Source organism: Paramisgurnus dabryanus, chromosome 14, assembly GCF_030506205.2.
Source record: "Paramisgurnus dabryanus chromosome 14, PD_genome_1.1, whole genome shotgun sequence".
Lineage (NCBI taxonomy): Eukaryota > Metazoa > Chordata > Actinopteri > Cypriniformes > Cobitidae > Paramisgurnus > Paramisgurnus dabryanus.
In genome coordinates, this window is record NC_133350.1 from 3,646,110 (window position 1) to 3,666,040 (window position 19,931).

At 36.3% G+C, this 19,931-nt stretch overlaps 1 protein-coding gene and 1 long non-coding RNA gene across 3 annotated transcripts; both read right to left on the bottom strand.

Annotated features, from left to right (window-relative positions):
* Window positions 1-252: 252 nt before the first annotated feature.
* LOC135739920 (uncharacterized) lies at window positions 253-2,246 on the bottom strand. Of its 2 annotated transcripts, XR_010529075.2 has the most exons (5): window positions 2,199-2,246; window positions 1,552-1,611; window positions 1,354-1,444; window positions 1,176-1,256; window positions 253-794 (listed from the first exon to the last, which is right to left on the bottom strand). It is a non-coding gene; the product is annotated as an uncharacterized lncRNA (long non-coding RNA). The 2 variants fall into 2 exon arrangements; XR_010529074.2 differs by lacking the exon at window positions 2,199-2,246 and having other exon boundaries at window positions 1,552-1,824.
* Window positions 2,247-5,069: 2,823 nt separating this feature from the next.
* Window positions 5,070-14,705, bottom strand: LOC135739901 (uncharacterized). The gene is made up of 9 exons (XM_065257992.2): window positions 14,316-14,705; window positions 13,993-14,139; window positions 13,596-13,753; window positions 13,177-13,313; window positions 12,953-13,046; window positions 12,370-12,702; window positions 9,790-9,964; window positions 9,396-9,517; window positions 5,070-7,905 (listed from the first exon to the last, which is right to left on the bottom strand). The coding sequence occupies exons 1-9, from the start codon at window positions 14,398-14,400 to the stop codon at window positions 7,585-7,587; spliced, it is 1,572 nt and encodes a 523-aa protein (XP_065114064.1). The 5' UTR covers window positions 14,401-14,705; the 3' UTR covers window positions 5,070-7,584.
* Window positions 14,706-19,931: the final 5,226 nt, after the last annotated feature.

Sequence of the window (19,931 nt, forward strand, 5' to 3'; positions counted from 1 at the left end):
TCTTACATAATATTTTTGTCTCGTTTTCAGTAGAAATATTATTTAAATAAAATGCTTTTTCTTGATGAACAAAATGACCTAAGAAAATAAGTCTAGTTTTAGACAAAATAAATAAATGCACACAATTTAAGTGAATTTGTGCTTAAAACAAGCAAAAATATCTGCCAATGGTATGAGAAAAAATCTTAAGTTTTCTTTTTTCTTAAAAACTTAATTCAAGCACAATTTTCTCACCCCATTGTTATATATTTTTGCTTGTTCAGGCACAAATTTACTTAAATTGTATATTTTTGTCTAAAAACTAGACATTTTCTTTAATGATTTAAGAATTTTTAGTTTTTCTACTGAAAACAAGATAAAAATCCTAAGTTAGAAACTGATTTTTTGCAGTGTTGATTCAATTGCAGAGCTCTGTCTTGGAATTATTCAAGAATTTCTCACTGTAAAACCTAAAAGTTAACTAAACTCAAACCATTTAAGAAAACCGGTTGCATTAAACCATTTAAGTTTTAAAACACATAGATTTGAGTACTGTGAACTTAAACAAATTGAGTCACATGCAGTTATGCACTTATATTTAAGTTCACACTAACTAAATATAAGTGCATAATTGCACAAGATTTAAGTTCACAGTACTCAAATGTATGTTTTTTAAAACTTAATGGGTTAAGGCAACCGATTTCCTTAAATGGTTTGAGTTAAGTTAACTGTTAGGTTTTACATTGTAAAGCATATACTTGTCAGCAAACGTAACATTGATGCACCCTCATCTGGACAGACATCTCTTTGGAGCCCTTTGGAAATATAAAAGTACATATAAGTATTTGGCATAATACTAATACACATATACGTATACACATACACACACACGACAAATCAAATGACATAGAATTAAAGTTGTACATTTTAGAAAGTTTACATTAAACCAGTGGTTCTTGACGTTATTCCTGGAGGCCCACTGCCCTGCATGTTTTGTATATCTCTTTTATCTGACAGACGTAGTTCAGTTCATGGAGATCCCTTCTAATGAGCTGATGATTTGAATCAGGTGTGTTAAATAAGGGAGACATACAAAATGTGCAGAGCAGTGGGTCTCCAGGAATAACGTTAAGAACCACTGCAACAAAGATACAACAATATATGATCAAAGAACTTCTTAATATACATCTTCTTACTTCATTTTCTGTGTTGATGTCCTCAAGAGTCTCTGTGTTGTTCTGCAGCTTCATTACAGTAGGCTACTTCAATATTGTTGTCTATCAAACACAGAATAAAAAAAATAGAATCACATACATTACAACACATTTATTTACGATTTAACCTTTAATTTAATAACTTAATTATTAAACTTACATCATTTTGGCCAGATTGCAGTGACATCAATTTCTTCAGTGTCTGGATCAGTCTGATGTTTTAGCTTTCACTGTTACTTCATTATATTTCTCTGGCAAACACAGAATTAAAAATTAAAATCACATATCACAATACATCCGTTTACTATTTAACATGTTTGATTTTAATTTAATGTAATCATTGAATGATTAAACATACATCATCTTTACCCAGAAACCTCTTCATCGTCCACAAAGTTGACCACAGTGTACATGACCTCTGTAAACACAAACATGAATAGACTTCATATTTAAAAAGATGAAGAACAGCAAACATATAACGTTTAAATATATTATGACTCCAAGCTTCTTTACAATAAGCATCTAGGTTCTCTCAAAGTGAAGCTGGCTTTGTTACAAATCAATATAAAGCTATTAAAACAGTCTTGAAAAATAAGCAGCATCTACCAGAACTGAATGAGCTTTTAAAACAACAAAAGATCGTCTGTGCCATTTAAAATAGCAGAGAGACACTTGCTAGCTGCTAACATTTCAAACAACAGAGTTACTGTTGTTTTGTTTGTTTTAAGCAAATAACGTCTCATCTTGGCTTCTTTAAAGTTTTGTTTTTAAAAATTTAAACATCGAATTGATTCTTTTAACAGCCCGGTTTGAATGTTACTGCGCATATTTTTAACCTCATGTTTACCGCTGTGTACCACGTATAACCTTAATGTTTTACTGTTTGTGCTTTAAATTCAAACAGTTCTAGTATAAAGACAAAAACGAATCATAGTAAATAACATAATATGAACAAATAGGCAACCGATCAGCGCGATGCAGACAAATGAATTAAATCAAACTTACCTTACTGTTAATGAGCAAACAAACTAATAAGAGACGGAGTAGTCCAAGCAGTAACGGTTCGCGATTTGAATTTTCCGTCAAGCCCATAGGTTGAGCAGTCGCACCTGAAGGGTGGGGGCAGTCAGATGAGTGGGTGCAGGTGCATTCTGGGAAATGTAGTCCTTTTCTTTAATATACTTTTTTATAATCCGCATTTTCACACTATGCATTGTTCTTTATACTTGATTATTAATACAAAATAAAAAATATTTTTATAAAGTTTATTACGTTTACAAAACATGTTTAGTTGACAAACATGTTAACAGTTATTTGGAATGATGCTCAGATTTTCTTAAATTTAAAATCTTTGTGAATCAGCACCTTCTTGATGAAATACAAAACTCTTTAAACATGCCTCAGGAATTATCTCTGGGTTTAGTGGATTAACTGCTCATCATTGGAAACATTGAACGTATACCTAAATTAATTCTTACTTAAATATAAGTAAATATAAACTAATGCTGAGTTAAGACATGTAACTTACTGAACTTACTTAACTACAACATGAACTCAAATTAATTTATTGTAAATGACTGCATTAACTAACAATGAAAAACATGTCATGTTGTAGTTAATGATGACTCTTCAATATATGATATGCTGTAACTCAGCATTAGTTCATGTTAAAGTAAAAATACATGTATGTCTTTTTTTACTGTGATATATGGACCCTTGTTATATTATAAAGTCCCCATCTCTTTTGTTTAAATTGATTGATTGAAGACAAACATTATAATATGTGGTCTGACTTTGTGCAAGCATATATCAAATGCTAAAAGTTACCTCCTCAGATAGACTAGAACATTCATTGGTGCCCGAACATTTTCCTTACAAGGGCCAAACCTGACTGAGGGCTGTGGGCCAAAAGTAAATGTTGTTGTGTTATATTAAAATTAAAGTTGCCCTGATAACCCCTAATTTATAATTTTCTAATATTTTAAAAATAAATAAGCAAACATTACTCTGTTTATGCATAACTAATGCAGTTTTATTTTCCAAGGCTTTTTGTAGAAAAAAGAAATCGTTTTGCCAATCAATTTTAAATATCCCTTTCTCTGTGTGCCACTGCCGCAACCTCTTCATTTTTAGCCTATAGTACCCGAGTTCATTAGGTTTCGTGATGCATTTTATACACCTTCAAGTATGCATGAAACATAAAAAAAATTAAAGGTCTTTTGTGGGCCAACTTTGGGCACCTCTGGACTAGAAGTACAGTAGCTGACAGGTATCTGCAGATATGTTTACCCGAGTTTGTCAGTCTGTTTCACCCAACATGTTTTGCATCCACATGTGAAAGACTGTCTTTTAGATTATGGACCTGTCTATTGATATTTTTGTTTCTATTTTAAAAGATTTAATGAAATGTTGGGGTAGATTTATAATAACAATAGAAACAATGAACTTCAAATCATGAGACATCAGCAAAAATAAGCAGCTTTACATTTCACTGACTAATTTATCAACATCCTAGCTAGCAAAAATGAGTTACATGATGTCATTTGAACGGCTTCTTTTAAACGATGTATGCAGCATTGAGACATACGTGCACAATATTCTGACCTAGGGCAGTTGGAGACATGTTTTCAAAGTGTTGGAAATATATATTCTGATATAACATTTGTTGCATTTCTCTTGAGTCAGAGACATAATTTTCACACATTAAAATGGTAATTGTGTCCATTGAATTTTAGTTATTTTGAATGATGCTTAGTTTCTTAAATAGACTAATTAAATTATATTAATAATAAATATATTTAGAAAGCACAGTTTTTATGTACCACAATACTGTATGTGCTGTCTTAAAGAGACATGGTTAACCCCCCACCCCACTCAGCTCTGAAAACAAAGAAGACACCTCTACCTGTGGGTCATTAACATATAAAAAGCCGTTCACACCTCACACCCACCGCTCCTCACAACCAGCTGTAAGGATTCCTGGAAACTTCCACCAGTTCCTTTAAACATCCACAAACGTAAGGTTTCTGGATGTTTCACAAGTTTACTTTGGTGTATTACCTTTCCAAGCACTCTGCCTCAAAAATCTGGCAAACCTAAAGTTTAGCAGGGATTTCCCATTCCGTATTTGTCCGTATACAGCTCTTTTCATGCAGTGTACATATAATTTTATGATTAATTGTTTTGTTCATCCTTTTATAAGGATTCTAAATACCCTTCTTTTGTAATGATTTCCTGTCTCCATCATATTTAATAACCTTTTTCTCCCTCCTAATGATAACGAGGTTAAACATTTTCTTTTTCTACAAATCCAAAATAATTTTCCAATCGATATATTTGATCTTCAAATATTGCTCTGATTTGATTATAGTATTCTTCTTATAGCATCTCTCTTCTCACTTTTACACCTTAAGCTAGACTCTTTGATGTCTTCATAATATATCTAGAGTTTTATACACAGCAAAAACGTCAGTGTTAATTCAACTCCCATAGTGTTAAATTTAACACTTTTCCAGAGTTTATATAATCGACACCAGTTCAGAGTTAAAATAACACTTTGGATAGTGTTAATATTTTAACACCATAATAGTGTTAAAAATTTAACACTCAGAGTGTAGTTTCTTAACACATTTAAGAGTTCTTTTTACACTAAACATGAGTTATTCCTTTTCACTGGGGGTGTTAATTCCTAATATTCACGGTGTTATTTTATGACACTTTAAAGTGTATTTTTAACTCGATATAGTGTTACCCCTTACTCTTAAAGTGTTAATTTATATCATTGTGTTTTTAACACTTTAAAGTGTATTCATGACAATTGTGTTACATTCAATGTTCTGAAAATGCTTTTTCACTACAAGAAAAAAGAAACTTGCAAAGAATTCATCGTTTTTAATAAAAGCAAATATCCAAGCACCACACAACTTGAACTCTATGCACATTTACAGAGAAAATAATGGTACAATATAAAGACTTTCATCTCCACCATAAGCACTTTGTAAGTCAAAAGGCTTGTAAATTTGAAGACAGTCTGCTTTTATCACATCTTTTTCATCACATTCAAACACATTGTAGGCATGAAAGTGCTCACTGAAATGGTCAACCATAAGCTTGTTCACTATGAAGTAGATCACACTATTGACTAAAAGCATTTTTTTTATTCTGCAAAACACAGGCATTTCCTGTTCTGTACCACTGCAAATTACTAACCCGGGTCTGTACTCTACCCCACTGATCTTTACCCAGTTAGTAGAGAAAATGTCTTTTGCTACAGCGGGCAGGGCTTGGGCAAACATTTCACCATTTTCATCATTGTCCACATTAAATGTTTTCAAAGGTCCGTACTCAACATGGTTTAAACGAGATGTTTCCCAATTGGATGCTATGGATATTTGATGTTTTTTGGCAAGTGATACTGTGATGTTCTTGAAGTTTTTAAGTGTGCTTTTGAAAACCCTGTGTTTTGCCTCAAATCTCATACTCCACATATGTATTAACGGTCCAATTTTTCGAATACAAGACGGGTAATGTAGCATAAAATGATGTTTAGGAATCAGGTTTCTACTTGGATACAAGTGTTTGAACAAGTCATGATGTTCCATTATTAAATGCTTCAAATGCACAGTCATGCCTAGTGTAATAGATGGAGAAAATATGATGTTAATTATTTGCAATAAGAGCAACAGCAAAGTCCAGTTCTGGTTTCCTTCTGGCACAATGTCACCAAAAATCAAAGGAATGTTTCTTACCAGACAAAGAGTCTGAATAGAGTTGAGTCCTATATTATTGCCTATACTGTCCAAGTTGACCCTTGTCGGACGATTTTTGCGCTCCAAGTAGCCATAGTCAAAAGCATAGATTCGTGACAGAAGACCAGGTTTTGACAAAACATTTTCAGAGAGATATTCAAACAGTAACTTTATCTCATACTGAGCCACCCCTTCAAGTATGTCATGCATAATGTCCAAAGAAAAGTTGTGGCAAACATGGAAGTACTTTAGGCTGTTAAGAGTTGAATTCTTCTTTAGACCAAACACACACATCTTTTGTGGATCTGATTGCAACTCACTACAGTGCATTTCAAAAAGCTCTTTTCCACGCAAGATTATCTTTGGGTCATCCTCTTTGTAAACATTTTGAGAATCATCTTTTTCAATCAAACACAAACGACAGAAGTGACGTCCACTGAAAGACTCTGTAAAACCCATTATTCCATGCATCCCCAAGTTGTCCCCAGTTATCTGACATATAGTGCCATAGACCTTTTCAGATGAGAAAGGCAAATCAATGCCATGACTCTCCAATATTTTGATGTCATCAATCAAAGGCTGTAAAATAGGATCAAAGCCATATTTTTTCACATCTTCCGTGTGAAACAATGCAACCAAATGAATGTTCATCAATATGGAGTTTAACTTCGGAGGCAGATTTCGGAGGACAAAATAGAGAGCACCAACTTTGTGAACACCACGTTTTGAACCCAGTGGGTTAGCAGTCTCAAAGTCATCATAGTAAAGTTGAATTTGCAAAGAAGTCTGAGTTTTTGAGAACAATGGATGTGACTTAAAATAACTTCCATCACAAAAGTCTTCATATCTGTCTTTTGATACGCATGGTTTTGAAAGTAGTTCACAAATATAAGAATTGCGGCAGATAAATTTAATGGTTTCCAAAATTGGAATGTAAACAAAAGTGTCTTTCACTGGTACCTGATCATAAGTACCTGTATTTTTATTTCGCCTTGTATCAAATCGAACTCCTAAATTTTTTTCCACTGGCTCCACAATTCCCCATTTTTTGTTGAAATACTTCATTCTTTTAGTTTCAGTATTAAAACTTACAAATGGGTTTTCAAAATTCTCAAAACTCTTTTCCAGTGTAGATCTTACAGGGTTATCTGTTGGCACAGCGGACAGTATTTCGTGCTTAACTTGGGAGTGCAGTCCACCAGCAAGTTCTTCCAAATCACTAACAATTGATGAAACTATACTATTTGCCATACCACCACCATGGAGTTTGGCAATAATTGTAGCACAGATATCTTTTGTGTTTTCTGTGAAACTTTGACCAGATCCATTGTTGTCAAAAAACCCAGCATCAAGGCTCTGCATAACACTTGTTCCTGCAACTTCTGTACTATTTTGTAAACTGTGAAAATCAGCCTGAAATGACTCTGAGGTTTCTGCATCACCACTTTGACAATAACACTTATGAACACTAACTAAATGGTTTTTTAAACCTGAAAATGTTGAAAACTGACGCCTACAATCATCTTGTGCACAAACTAACTTAAACTTGGTGCCTGGATAGAAACTGTGGCCGATTCGCAAATGAGTTATTAGGCCCTGGCTGGTAGCATGCAATGCATGACAAATGAAACATTTGAACATATTCATATGTCATTTAAAAGTTTGGCCCGCAACTCACGAACTCTTGGAGACTCATCTGTTGTGGTAACATCAATGTTGAAGACAGTTGTTTGCAGAAAAGTGTAGAAATGGACCAAGGACTCGTCATAAGACAAGTTAAAAACGTAGTGGGATTTAAACAGTTCATCAAAAGCACCCAATGAGCTGGTGGCTTGGCAGAGGATGAGCTGTTTGTCAACGGCGATGTAGAAGGTATCAATCGTCTTCCGAGTTCGGCCAACTGCAAGGATGTACGGTTGTTTACCCTCTCTTTCCTGCACATATTCATTGATGCTGCAGCATGACTAAAAGAAGAAGAAAAAATTATTATAAATGTGTACATCTTCAAGAGAATCTGGTACTTGCTGGTCCATGTTAATGTAATAGACTTTGTAAACTGTCCCTGTGATTCAAGATCATTTGCGTCGCTGGAAAAAACATTCCTCCCAAATAATTGGGACATACTGGTCAGTAATATCATTTCATTTGGAAGGAACTAGACTTGCTGCGATAGTCGGTGTTACCAGTGTTCAGCTGCAACACCGGTTACGTGCACTTGACCACCACAGCCCCGACCGTCGTTTTGATGTTGTATAGTAATAAAAACAATTTAGTTCAGTTAGAAATTACACTACAATTAAAAACTGTACATGTCTGCTCCATGCAGTGTAAGCTGAACGAGAGTCGCAGCACATATCAACAGCAGGAGTCAGATTTTACCTCACGGTCTGACAAGACAATGGTGTAAGATTTGGTTTCAAAGCAAACATTAAAGTGCATATTTAGGCGAGTATGTCTTTATACTTAAGAATAATAATTAACCCAACACTCAAGCAATTGTTGCCCCCTAATTGGCGCTAATTTAAAAGTGAAAGTAAAATGGTCAGGGCCATTCATAATGGTGCGTTACCACTGGAGGAAACCGCTTTTAGCGATGCACTTAAAGGACAAGTTTGGTATTTAACACTTAAAAGTCCTGTTTTCAGAATCTGAAATTTCGACATATGCGGCTGCCCCGAGAATTTTCGTGTGTTTGCCGTTTCACCTCCCACCTCTATAATGAGTTTATAGGTGCACTGAGACAATCCTTCCTAAAATGCATTAAACTTCCATTTACAAAGACATGAAACTCACCGAGTGGTCAGGGGTGTTCACTGATATGCTCACACAAAAATCGCTGCAAAAGATGCTTTTCAACAGGTTTTATCGTAGTTTTTACCAACTCCATTGACTTGTATTGGATGTGCTGTGAGGTACGGTATTACTCTGCCCCGGGAACTTTCTTTGTATTCTTGCAATTGGCAAAGGTGGATTATCGCCACCAACTGGGCTGGGCTCTATTATTCAAGCTCTCAGCGGAAGAATGTACGGGTGGGAGGCGTTTGGAAAAATAGGTCCACAACTTAACAACGAATGCTAAAACACCTGTTGGAAAGCATCTTTTGAAGCGATTTTTGTGTGAGCATATCAGTGAACACCCCTGACCACTTGGTGAGCTTCACGTCTTTGTAAACGAAAGTTTAATGCATTTTAGGAAGGATTGTTTCAGTGCACCTATACAGCCATTATAGAGGTGGGAGGTGAAACAGCAAACACCCAAAAATCCTCAGGGCAGCCGCATATGTCGAAATTTCAGTAAAAATTGTTCAATTTCATCATAAACGATCTGAAAACAGGGCTTTAAGTGTAAAATACTGAACTTGTCCTTTAAAAGCAACATATAGAAAGGAAAATCTATCAAGTGCATATAACTAAAAACTTGCCTGGAATGTACAATTGAGGCATAATAGTGTACCTTATGAAAATGCACCATTTTGTCCACTGCATCACTTGGACTTATTTTGGTCCTCTTCCGTCCAGCTGTGGGTGGCAAGAGATGGAGAAGCAGCAGCATAGAAGCGATGTCACTGTCCCAGTCTATCAGGAGGAAAAACACGGCATTAATAAGGAAAAGATAAAACTAGCTAACTAATTTGTATTATGAACCAGCGTTTCCACTAAATTAATTCTGCCGTGGTGGTCTGCCACACCAAAATCATAACACCATGGCTGCAGCTTTAAAGTGAGATCCGATATTGTGCATTCTATTGTGTTATGTTTAAGCCCCACTAAAAGCATAAAAAACATTCTTGCACTTTCTAAATCATATTCCTTTCACAACACTGAACCATGCATGCTGTGTAGCTTACCTGTTTCATCGTTCTCTGCAAGTTTCTCAGCAGCTTTTAGAAGTCGGCACAGCTCAGTTGTCTGAGTCAGTTTTTTGGCCTCTTTGATGACCTTGGGCTTGAATGACGTGTCCCACTTCTCAAGCATCTTGGAGGCTGTTTCAGCACCAAATAGCAGCAGGAAGTCTTGATTCACCTGTTGATTATACATACATATACACATATATATGGGATATGTAACTTCGGTCCTGGAGGGCCGGTGTCCTGCAAAGTTTAGCTCCAACCATAATTAAACACACCTAAAGCAGCCAATTAAAGGACAAGTTCGGTATTTTACACTTAAAGCCCTGTTTTCAGATTGTTTATGATGAAATAGAACGGTTTTGACTGAAATTTCGACATATGCGGAGGCCCCAAGAAATTTCGGGTGTTTGTGTTTCACCTCCCACCTCTACAATGGGTTTAATGGTGCACTGGAACAATCCTTCCTAAAATGCATTAAACTTTCGTTTACGAAGACGTGAAACTCACCGAGTGGTCAGGGGTGTTCACTGATATGCTCACACAAAAATCGCTGCAAAATATGCTTTCCAACAGGTGTTTTAGCATTCGTTGTTAACTTGTGGACCTATTTTTCCAAACGCCTCACACCCGTACATTCTTCCGCTTAGAGCTTGAATAACTCTTTCACCGCCAGCGTTTTTAAAAAAAGTTGCCAGCCAGCGCCAGCGTTTTTCATGATTTTCACCAAAGTTTAATGCCTTCCAGAAAATATTCTTCTTTAAATAAATAAACATACAATATACCAAATGAAAGAACAGACCCTCTGCTTTCAAACAAAAAAAAACCGTTTCATCCTACCTTTAGTGGTTCTTTTGCAATCAGCTTTTGAATATGGGTAGGTTTTTGCAAAAACACCATATTTTGAGCAAAAAGCAAAAATAATTCAATTTTTGTGACGGACTTTTCATAGAGATCCCATCCAGAGCGATCTTTAAAACAGACACGGACATGCAGCCGCTTGCCATAGGGCAATACTTCCGGTTTTAAAGAGTTGCGGAAGGGCCCAACCTGGTGGATAATAGCGGTATTGCGGAAAGACGGAAAATCTCGTCATTGGCGGGGAAGCGTTTTCTCTTAATTGACGAGATATCTCGTCAATGGCGGGGAAAGAGATAATAGACACTCCAGCCCAGTTGGTGGCGCTAATCCTCTATTGCCAATTGCAGGAAATAAAAACAAAGTTCCCGGCTGGGAGAAATACCATACCTCACAGCACAACTAATACAAGTCAATGGAGTTGGCAAAAACTACAATAAAACCTGTTGGAATGCGATTTTTGTGTGAGCATATCAGTGAACACCCCTGACCACTCGGTGAGTTTCACGTCTTTGTAAACGAAAGTTTAATGCATTTTAGGAAGGATTGTTCCTGTGCACCATTAAACCCATTGTAGAGGTGGGAGGTGAAACACAAACACCCGAAAATTCTCGGGGCAGCCGCATATGTCGAAATTTCAGTCAAAACCGTTCTATTTCATCATAAACAATCTGAAAACAGGGCTTTAAGTGTAAAATACTGAACTTGTCCTTTAAGGTCTTACTTAGGGCTGGGTAAAAATATTGATTCATCAATGCATTGCAATTATTTGTCTCAATTCAATATCGATTCATCAAATCCTATGAATCGATTCGGCCCCCCTGCCAGTGGCGGCGCTGTGGGCAACACTGTAGTGAGAGCGTTCCGCGTGCTCGAACTGATTTTGCCAAGGGGTTGATGTCCTCAGGGCAACATATTGTGTTGACCCAAGGACAAAATTTTTCTAAATAAAACCTAAACCTACCCCAAACCCCAACCATAACCAAACCCTAAAATCAGAGGGACATGATAAGTGAAAAACAATGGTCTAGAAACAGCTAATCCTTGTCGTAAGCTTAAACTTAAAACAAACTGTAAACTTATTTCTGAAATTCGATTGGTTGATTGAAATGTTGTCCCAGGGTCAACTTAATGTTGCCCTGAGGACATCAACCACTTGGCAAAATCAGGAGAGCCGTTCCACGTTGTACAAGATGTGCTTTATCAAAACAGAAAGATCAAAGATGGCAAACAGCAGCACTTCTTTCAAGCCTGCACCATCAACGTGATCAAACATTAGTAATACTACACACATTATTTAAAAATATACTCGGGTACTTAATTGCTTGTGTATTTACTTATTATTGAATCGATACCAAAGCAAGCAAATCAATATCGAATAATCAAGAATCAAAATCGAACGGAGTTGTGAAATTCCTAACAATACCCAGCCCTAGTCTTACTAGAAACTTTTAGGCAGGTGTGGTGAGGCAAGTTTGAGCTAAACTCTGCAGGACACCAGCCCTCAAGGACCGAAGTTATATATGATGGCAGGGCTCAGTGCATTGTTAATGGCCCGCTTAATGATTTTTATCAATGTGTGGTATATTAAACCTGTGTTAAACAGAATAAAGATCTTGGGAAAAAGAATACAGCCAATAAGACAGGAGTGTAAATGATTATGGTGTTTTCATGGCTAACATCCGGCAAAACATTGGATAATAAAACAAATATACAACTCACCAGTCCTTTGACATCTAAAAAGCGTGGAAATGTTTTGAAGACATCTGTGCTTCTTTGTGGGTCATGCACTAGGTCCTGACGGTGCTGAAACGTCATCTTCATCTTCTGAAATACACTTGCTTCATCAGGAGAGTGAACAAGAAATGAAATGGCCTCCCTGCAGGCATCTCCATCAAGCTGCTGAGGCAGTGTGGTTGCTGATCTTCGGCGCTTTGGTCCTTGTGCTTGATGCACTGAGGCTTCCTTGACTGGCCGTTTTCCTGAAGCCCTGGAAATGGTTTTAAGGCGCCACGCTAAATATCCAGTGCCCTTTTCCCCATCATAAAAATGCTCCTGTTCCATTTAAATGAATAAACACAAAATTATCTTACAGAAAGTGCAGATGCAGCATTGTGAAACAAAAGAACAATTACTTTAATTTTAAAAAAATCTATTAATGTAGGGCACTATCATCGATATTATTGTTGATGACTTTTTTTTACTTTATAAGCAACTGTAGTTATTTTATAATGAACACTACATTGCCAAAGCCCTTTTCTGTAAATCTGGTGCTGTGTTTTCTCAATAAGATTGTAAAACTTACATAGCCCTTTGGAGAAAAAGGATCCTTCAGTGAGGGAAAGAGAGTAATAATTCCCAGGGCATACTTCTCCTTCTGCTGACGGGAAGGAATCCTACTATAGAGTAAAGAAAGTCAATCTTTAATATTTTTTCTTTATATAGTACAAGAAACATTAGTTATATCATTAACAAGATTACAGCCTTTTTTAACATTCCTTTGTAATAAAAACCTTTTTTAAATCATACCCATGTCTCTCAGTAATATCACTCGCCAATATGTTGACAAGCTGTCTCCGAGTGGGGTGCATTAGTGAATTTTCTGACTTGTACTCTTCAAGAATATCCTCTCCTCCAGGCTTCTTAAGCAAGGCCTTTTCGACCATCTATTCACATAACAGGAAAAGAAAAATATATTTTATTGTTCAATTCTTTCTATTAGATAAAATCATTAGAAAAAAAATATACCACAACGTGTCTGTAAAGAGGGTGAAAGTTCAGATGAATGTCGAAAAACAGCAGTGTGGTGAAAGGTAAAATTCTAGGAAGGGGCAAATTAATAAAAAAAATGTATTTTATAAAAAAGCAAGTTTGGAACCAAATGCTTTGATTGGTGATAATCTCAATTTAGTGATAGTAAATCAAAGTCGTTTTCAGGTCTCAATTACCTCCTTTGCTGCCTCTGACATCGAACCCTTTGTTGCAGAACTGTTAGTGTCTTCTTTGCTGGATCTATTTCTGCCTGTGGAAATACCCAGTTCTGTGGGGTCACAGTCACTTGAAGAAAGTGACATGGTATCCGTGAGGGAAGATGGTGTAGAATGATCTAAAGGAGAAAACTCTTTAAAAAGAGATAATTTGATTGACTTAACCTTTTGTGGCTTTATCCATTTTAGTATAAACATTTTAAGTAACCCTGAAGTATTTAAAAAAAATATTTTTAGTAATCAGTAACAAACTTGACCCAACCTTGCCCACTGCCATGTTCGTTCCATAAAGAAAGGTCAATGTAAGCTGCATCAAAGAGCCCTGGCCATTAACATAAGTTTTCTTAATGACACCTACCTTCATCTGAAATGCTGTCACGTACTGTCAGGCATATGTCTGGATTGGCCTCCAACAGCTCTAGAAGAATGTCTTCCTCTACTGCTGTGTCAGTTTCATCAAAAATGTTAAGTTGAGCTGTGTCAGGAAGCCCAAACTTGTTTTTGACTATAAAAAGAGGTAATGTAACCAGATAAAGTCACCTGGACCAAGTTGTAAATCACACATTTTAATAAACTGTTAAATACAGCCAAAAGTATTTAAATACACAGACAATGTTGTGCGGTGATTTGTCGCTAAATTGGCTACATATTTTGTTTGCCCTTTAAAGGATGGCTATTTACCTTCCCTGATGAATTCTAAATAGGTGAAGCCTGAGTGCAATTTGATGTACTTCTTGATACTGTGGTATTTCACCTTCAGCAACATGGTAACATCCTAAAACTGCACCTAGTGAAAAAAAGCAATAAGTGGTTCAATCTTAACTGCAAGGAGATGTTAGCTTATGTTTAAACAAACAGTGAAGATTGCTTATCATATGCAGGAAAAAAAATTCTGGTTTGCAAGCATTATTAAAAGTTGAAAACTTGTCGTTTTGTAGACACTTGTCATTTTTCATGCTTTTAATCTGGATCATGATGTTGCTCAGCATACTTTTAACCATTTAAACCTACAGTCGGCAACTGTGGAGGATTGAGAAGATTTCAAATGTTTACAATTTTCATGCCCCTCCCACACTATAATAATAATAATAATAATTAGTTACATTTATATAGCGCTTTTCCAGTGCTCAAAGCGCTTTACATATGAATGGGGGAATCTCCTCAACCACCACCAATGTGCAGCATCCACCTGGATGATGCGACGGCAGCCATATTGCGCCAGAACGCCCACCACACACCAGCTTATTAGTGGAGAGGAGACCGAGTGATATAGCCAATTAGTATGAGGATTGATTAGTAGGCCAATGGGCAAGTTTTGGCCAGGATGCCGGGGCACACCCCTACTCTTTTTCGAAGGACATCCTGGGATTTTTAATGACCACAGAGAGTCAGGACCTCGGTTTAACGTCTCATCCGAAGGACACTACCACCGAGCAACCCCCCATCGAGCTCGTCATCATCAATGCGTGTGAACCAGTATTACCCATAGATATGTATTGTTACAGCGGAGTCTCTAACGTCATCACCTGGCAGCCATCTTACCTCAAACAGCTCGCCCACTCGTAGCATTGAGTTTAATGGTGCTTGTACTTTTAAATGACCATAACTTGCTCAGTTTTCTACCGATTTTCAAACAATTTGGTTTCTTACAAACGTTATTAGCGTGGCTATAATTCTGGATACTTAAACACGTTTCATGAAAATTATTCATAAGTATGCAGTGTCATAGGTACATCTCTGACGTTTTTAACAAACCAAACCGTTTAGAAATCGGTAAAAAAATTGAGTTAAATTGAAGTTATGGCAATTTAAAAGTACCTGCATCATTAAAACACAATGCTACGAGGGAACGAACTGTGAGGTAAAATGGCCGCCAGGTGCGTACGTCGAAAATACAATCGATGGTTAATAAAGCACAATTACCTGTCGAGATGTGGCAAGCTCTGCATCCAGCTTGAACCCTTTAAAATCTCGTAAATCCGGATTCAAATGCCGGTCCGATATTGATCCTAGTTTTATTCCGGGCACGGTCGCTTTCTATGTTTGTGTTTTTTTCCTTGGTTGTTCTCCTAGCTCTGGTTGTTAACCACCGAGGAATCGGAAATTTGTTAGTGAATGTTTTCTCTGCCATCACGCTGCGTTTAATCCAACACACCGGCGAACTTCAGGCGGATGCACGTGATATTGTAATGCGCGCGAGGGGGAAGGGTGGATCTATGGCGTGTGTAGGAACTGTGATTGACAGGCAAATTTACACAGCCCTGCGCCGATTGAACCGGGAGCAGTGGATTTTTGCCAACCTAATAATATGCTTTAGTCTAGGTGGAAGTAGAAGCGCGGGGTTTTTTCTTAAACAGTCTAATTGATGTTATTATATCGGAGCATAGTGTCGGTTTCAGTTAATATGATAAAAAAATCTTGCCGACTTCAGCATTAAGCAAGTAAATCACAGCAGAATTAGTTTATTTTGGGTTCATACCACTTGTACCGTTATTCGTATTTTCCCCGCGTCACTGCACGCGGACATGCATCAAGCATTTTAAAACTGACGACGACACCACATAAAATGGCGTTCATTAAACGTTACTAGACAGAAAACACCATTAAGTTGTTAAAACACTAACGTCATTTCACCGTTTTACAGTTGTTGAACTTAGACTGTTAAAGACTAACGTTTAAGCTTCCTTATAAATTGGTTAATGTTCTCAACATTAAAACAGAATATTCCTGACAGAAATGTTCTCTCTCACACCCCTTAACCGTCCGCAAATTAAAAAAATTAAAAGCAACTATGGACTGCATCACACCCCACTTAACATTAAAACATTGTAATAAAGACTAACATTCTTTATAAATTGATGTTTCTTACCTTTTAAACCGAATAACGTTATTCCTGACAGAAATGTACTCTCTCACACCCCTTAACGTTAACCGTCCGCAAATTAAAAAAAAATAAAGCAACTATGGACTGCATCACACCCCACTTAACGTTAAAACATGGTAATAACGACTATCATTCTTTATAAATTGATGTTTCTTACCTTTTAAACAGAATAATCCTGACAGAAACGTACTCTCTCACACCCCTTATTTAACTTAACCGTTCGCAAATTAAAAAAATAAATAAAAATCAACTATGGACTGCATCATACCCCACTTAACGTTAAAACATTGAAATAACGACTAACATTCTTTATAAAATGAGGTTTCTTACCTTTTAAACTGAATATTCCTGACAGAAATGTAATCTCACACACACCTTAACCGTCCGCAAATTTAAAAAAGCAACGATCGATTGCATCACACCCAACTTAACCTTAAAACTTTGTTTAAATAATGACTTACAACCTTTATAAATTGATAAATGAGGTTCTTACCTAAGAAACTTTGAATATCCAAATCCCAGACGGTTTTCTTCAGTTCGTTAAATTCACTGCCACGGTAACTTGGGTGTTGTGACGACAACTTCCCGCTCGTCGTCTTTGAGCGCGAAAAAAGTAACTCAAAATTAGTGTATGCTCCTGACTCCTTGAAATAACGCCCCCCATAGAGCTTTTTTAGCACTGCAAGTGTTAAAATAACACACAAATCAACACTCATTCACTCTGAATAATTTACACTGGGAATTTAACTCAAATTAACACTATAGATTTTGCTGTGTAGTTGATTCGTTCAAGATTCCTGTTATAAAGCATTTCATATTGACTTTTCCTAATTCTATAATTCTATAAGGTTGACATTTTCTTGTATGTATCATTCTGAAATTTCTATCCTTCCTGTTCCTATTTTTAATGTTTTGTTACTATACCATTGACACAAATATCCAAATTGTGGCCTGCAAACTGTATTTTTAAACTCAGATTTTCCCAAATGACCTAAATATTATCAAGATAAGTTGACCTTAACTTTTTCTCTTATCCATAAGAATTCTTGTTGAATTTATCACCCTATTTATGTGGACTTGAAAATGTTATTGCATTATTGAAATCTAGTTTAGTTTAAAGCCTAAAAAGCAACTTTGGAAACATATTTCCTTAACTGTAAATATTCCCCATTTGTATCATTTGTTATCTTTGGAATGTTTCCCATAAAATGTCCACCTTATGTTCTCAGTTTAATGTCTCTATGTTTTCAGTCTTTCTTTCAGATTCTTTTCCTTTGAGATTGTTACAGATCTTTCACTGGGCCTCGTTTAAGGCAATAGTCCATCGCCAAGAAGTTGAACTGACTGTAGCAATGCAAATCTTCTGTAGTAATCAGTTTCGTTCTTTTCAATTCAATTTCTTTTGACAATTTCTCTTTTTCACTTCTTCCTCTCGGTGCTCAAAACTTTGCTCTCCATCCGTCGGTATAATTGAATTGCTTTTACTTTGATTTGGTTTTGATGTTTCATCTTTCATATCATGGCATTCTTTTCTCCTTCTCTCCTTCCTACGAGCTCTGCTACATTGGCTGCTCCTCCCACTTTGGACATTTCTGGGGCTGGTCTCATCCTTCTGTCTCCCCCAGTTAGGCCCCCTGTGGCCGTGTTTGGCCTCCTCCGACCTCTCGACCCTCAGATAAGCTAGATCATCTCGCACAAGGAGTCATGTTGTCTCATCTCCTCCTTAACTCCTTTCAGCTTTTTCTGTACACAAATAACTCAATGCATAGACAATTAGTTTCTTCATATAACACTTAATTCCAGATGTTTTTACAATACGCATAGGTCTATCAGCGAATATTTCATGCAGTGTTAAAGGTGTACGTTTGTTAGTTTACATGCTTATTAATACAAGGTAAAGCATAAGTTCTGTTACGATTAGTATTTTCACGCATTTTGTTAAGTATGGCTTTGATGATTATTCCTTTTCTATACCTTTTCATCTACCATCCCTTGTGAATGTAGATAATAGTCAAATTTTTCTTCTCTCTTATCCGTCGCATCAGTTTTTCCCTTCTTATCTCAACTCAAAATCTTTATTCTTCTCGTGAATCAGAAAAATAAATTTTCATTCCACTTATTCGCCCCATGTACATCTATGATAACAGTATTTATCACTGAGATTTTTCACTTCTATACAATCTAAAAAGATCTCCTGACACTCTGAGGCCCTTTTTAGCTTCCGCATCTGTTTGCCCATGCTGGCAGAATCAACTGTTCTCCTGTGTGCCTATAACTCAATGACAAACAATCATTTTATCAACTTTCTTAGCATTAATCAACCAAATTAACTTTCCGCATGTTGGAATAGTAGTTCATCCATTCTAAACCTGTATAATGTTTTTTCCTCATGAGTAAATACCTAAATGCAAGTATCTATTTCTTATCCAAATCTGAATTCACAGTAAAAATGTTTATCAAATGGAGAAACACTTGTCAGCAAAGTATGTAGTTTTTGGAAAATCAATCTTTTCTTATCATTTATTGCTCTTAAATCGTGACTAGATTTATTTGCTTAAATTGCTAAGTTTGTTACAAAAATTAGTTATTTCTTTTCTCTATTCTCACAGCTTTTTCTTGTTTACCTTTTTTAATATCCTAAGATGTGATTTCAATTTATTTCTTTTATCCATTTTATTTTCCTTTCTGTCATAGCTGTTCTATGCCTTTTATCTTTGCTTTTTAGCTTAGTACCATCATTGGAGTTCTAACTTCCTCTTGTAGAATACCAAATTTAAAAAAAAAACAAATTTTCATTATGCATTTCTTCCTGTCAGATTAATAGGTGTCTGATTTGATTTCAGAAAAGGTAGTCACACCTAACAACATAAGTTCTTGATCAGCCTTTAATTTTGTCTAGCTGATTTTCTCATAAATATTGTCTGTGTCCCTATAGTATCAAGGTCTTTACTAAACATTGAACGGCTGTTTACTCTTTCCCCTTATTCACTCAACGGCTTGTATGAAGATGGAAAGTTCAGTGTCCAGTTTTTCTCTTGTCGCCAAGAAAATTATTGTCTTTGTGAGTCTCTTTCTGGATTCCACTCAGTCTTTTTGGTGTTTCATCCTTGTAATTGTCTCTGACCATATGCAGTGCCCCCTTCACTGCTTGAGTTCAATTATAGTCCCATTCAAATAGAATGTGTTCTCAGTCCAGTTTATGAGTTACTTCTCTCTTTGCAACTCCAACACTTTGATGTCACACACAGTTTTTCATTGTCTGTTTCTTGCCAGCTTTTTAGTCACTTTCTTGTATGTCAAAGGATCAGAGCTTTCAGCCTTTCAAGGTTTAACTTAACCCATTGCAAAATATTGCCTTTCAATTTAAAATAAAATTTATTTTGTGACCACCTTCAATCATCAGATGAAGACTC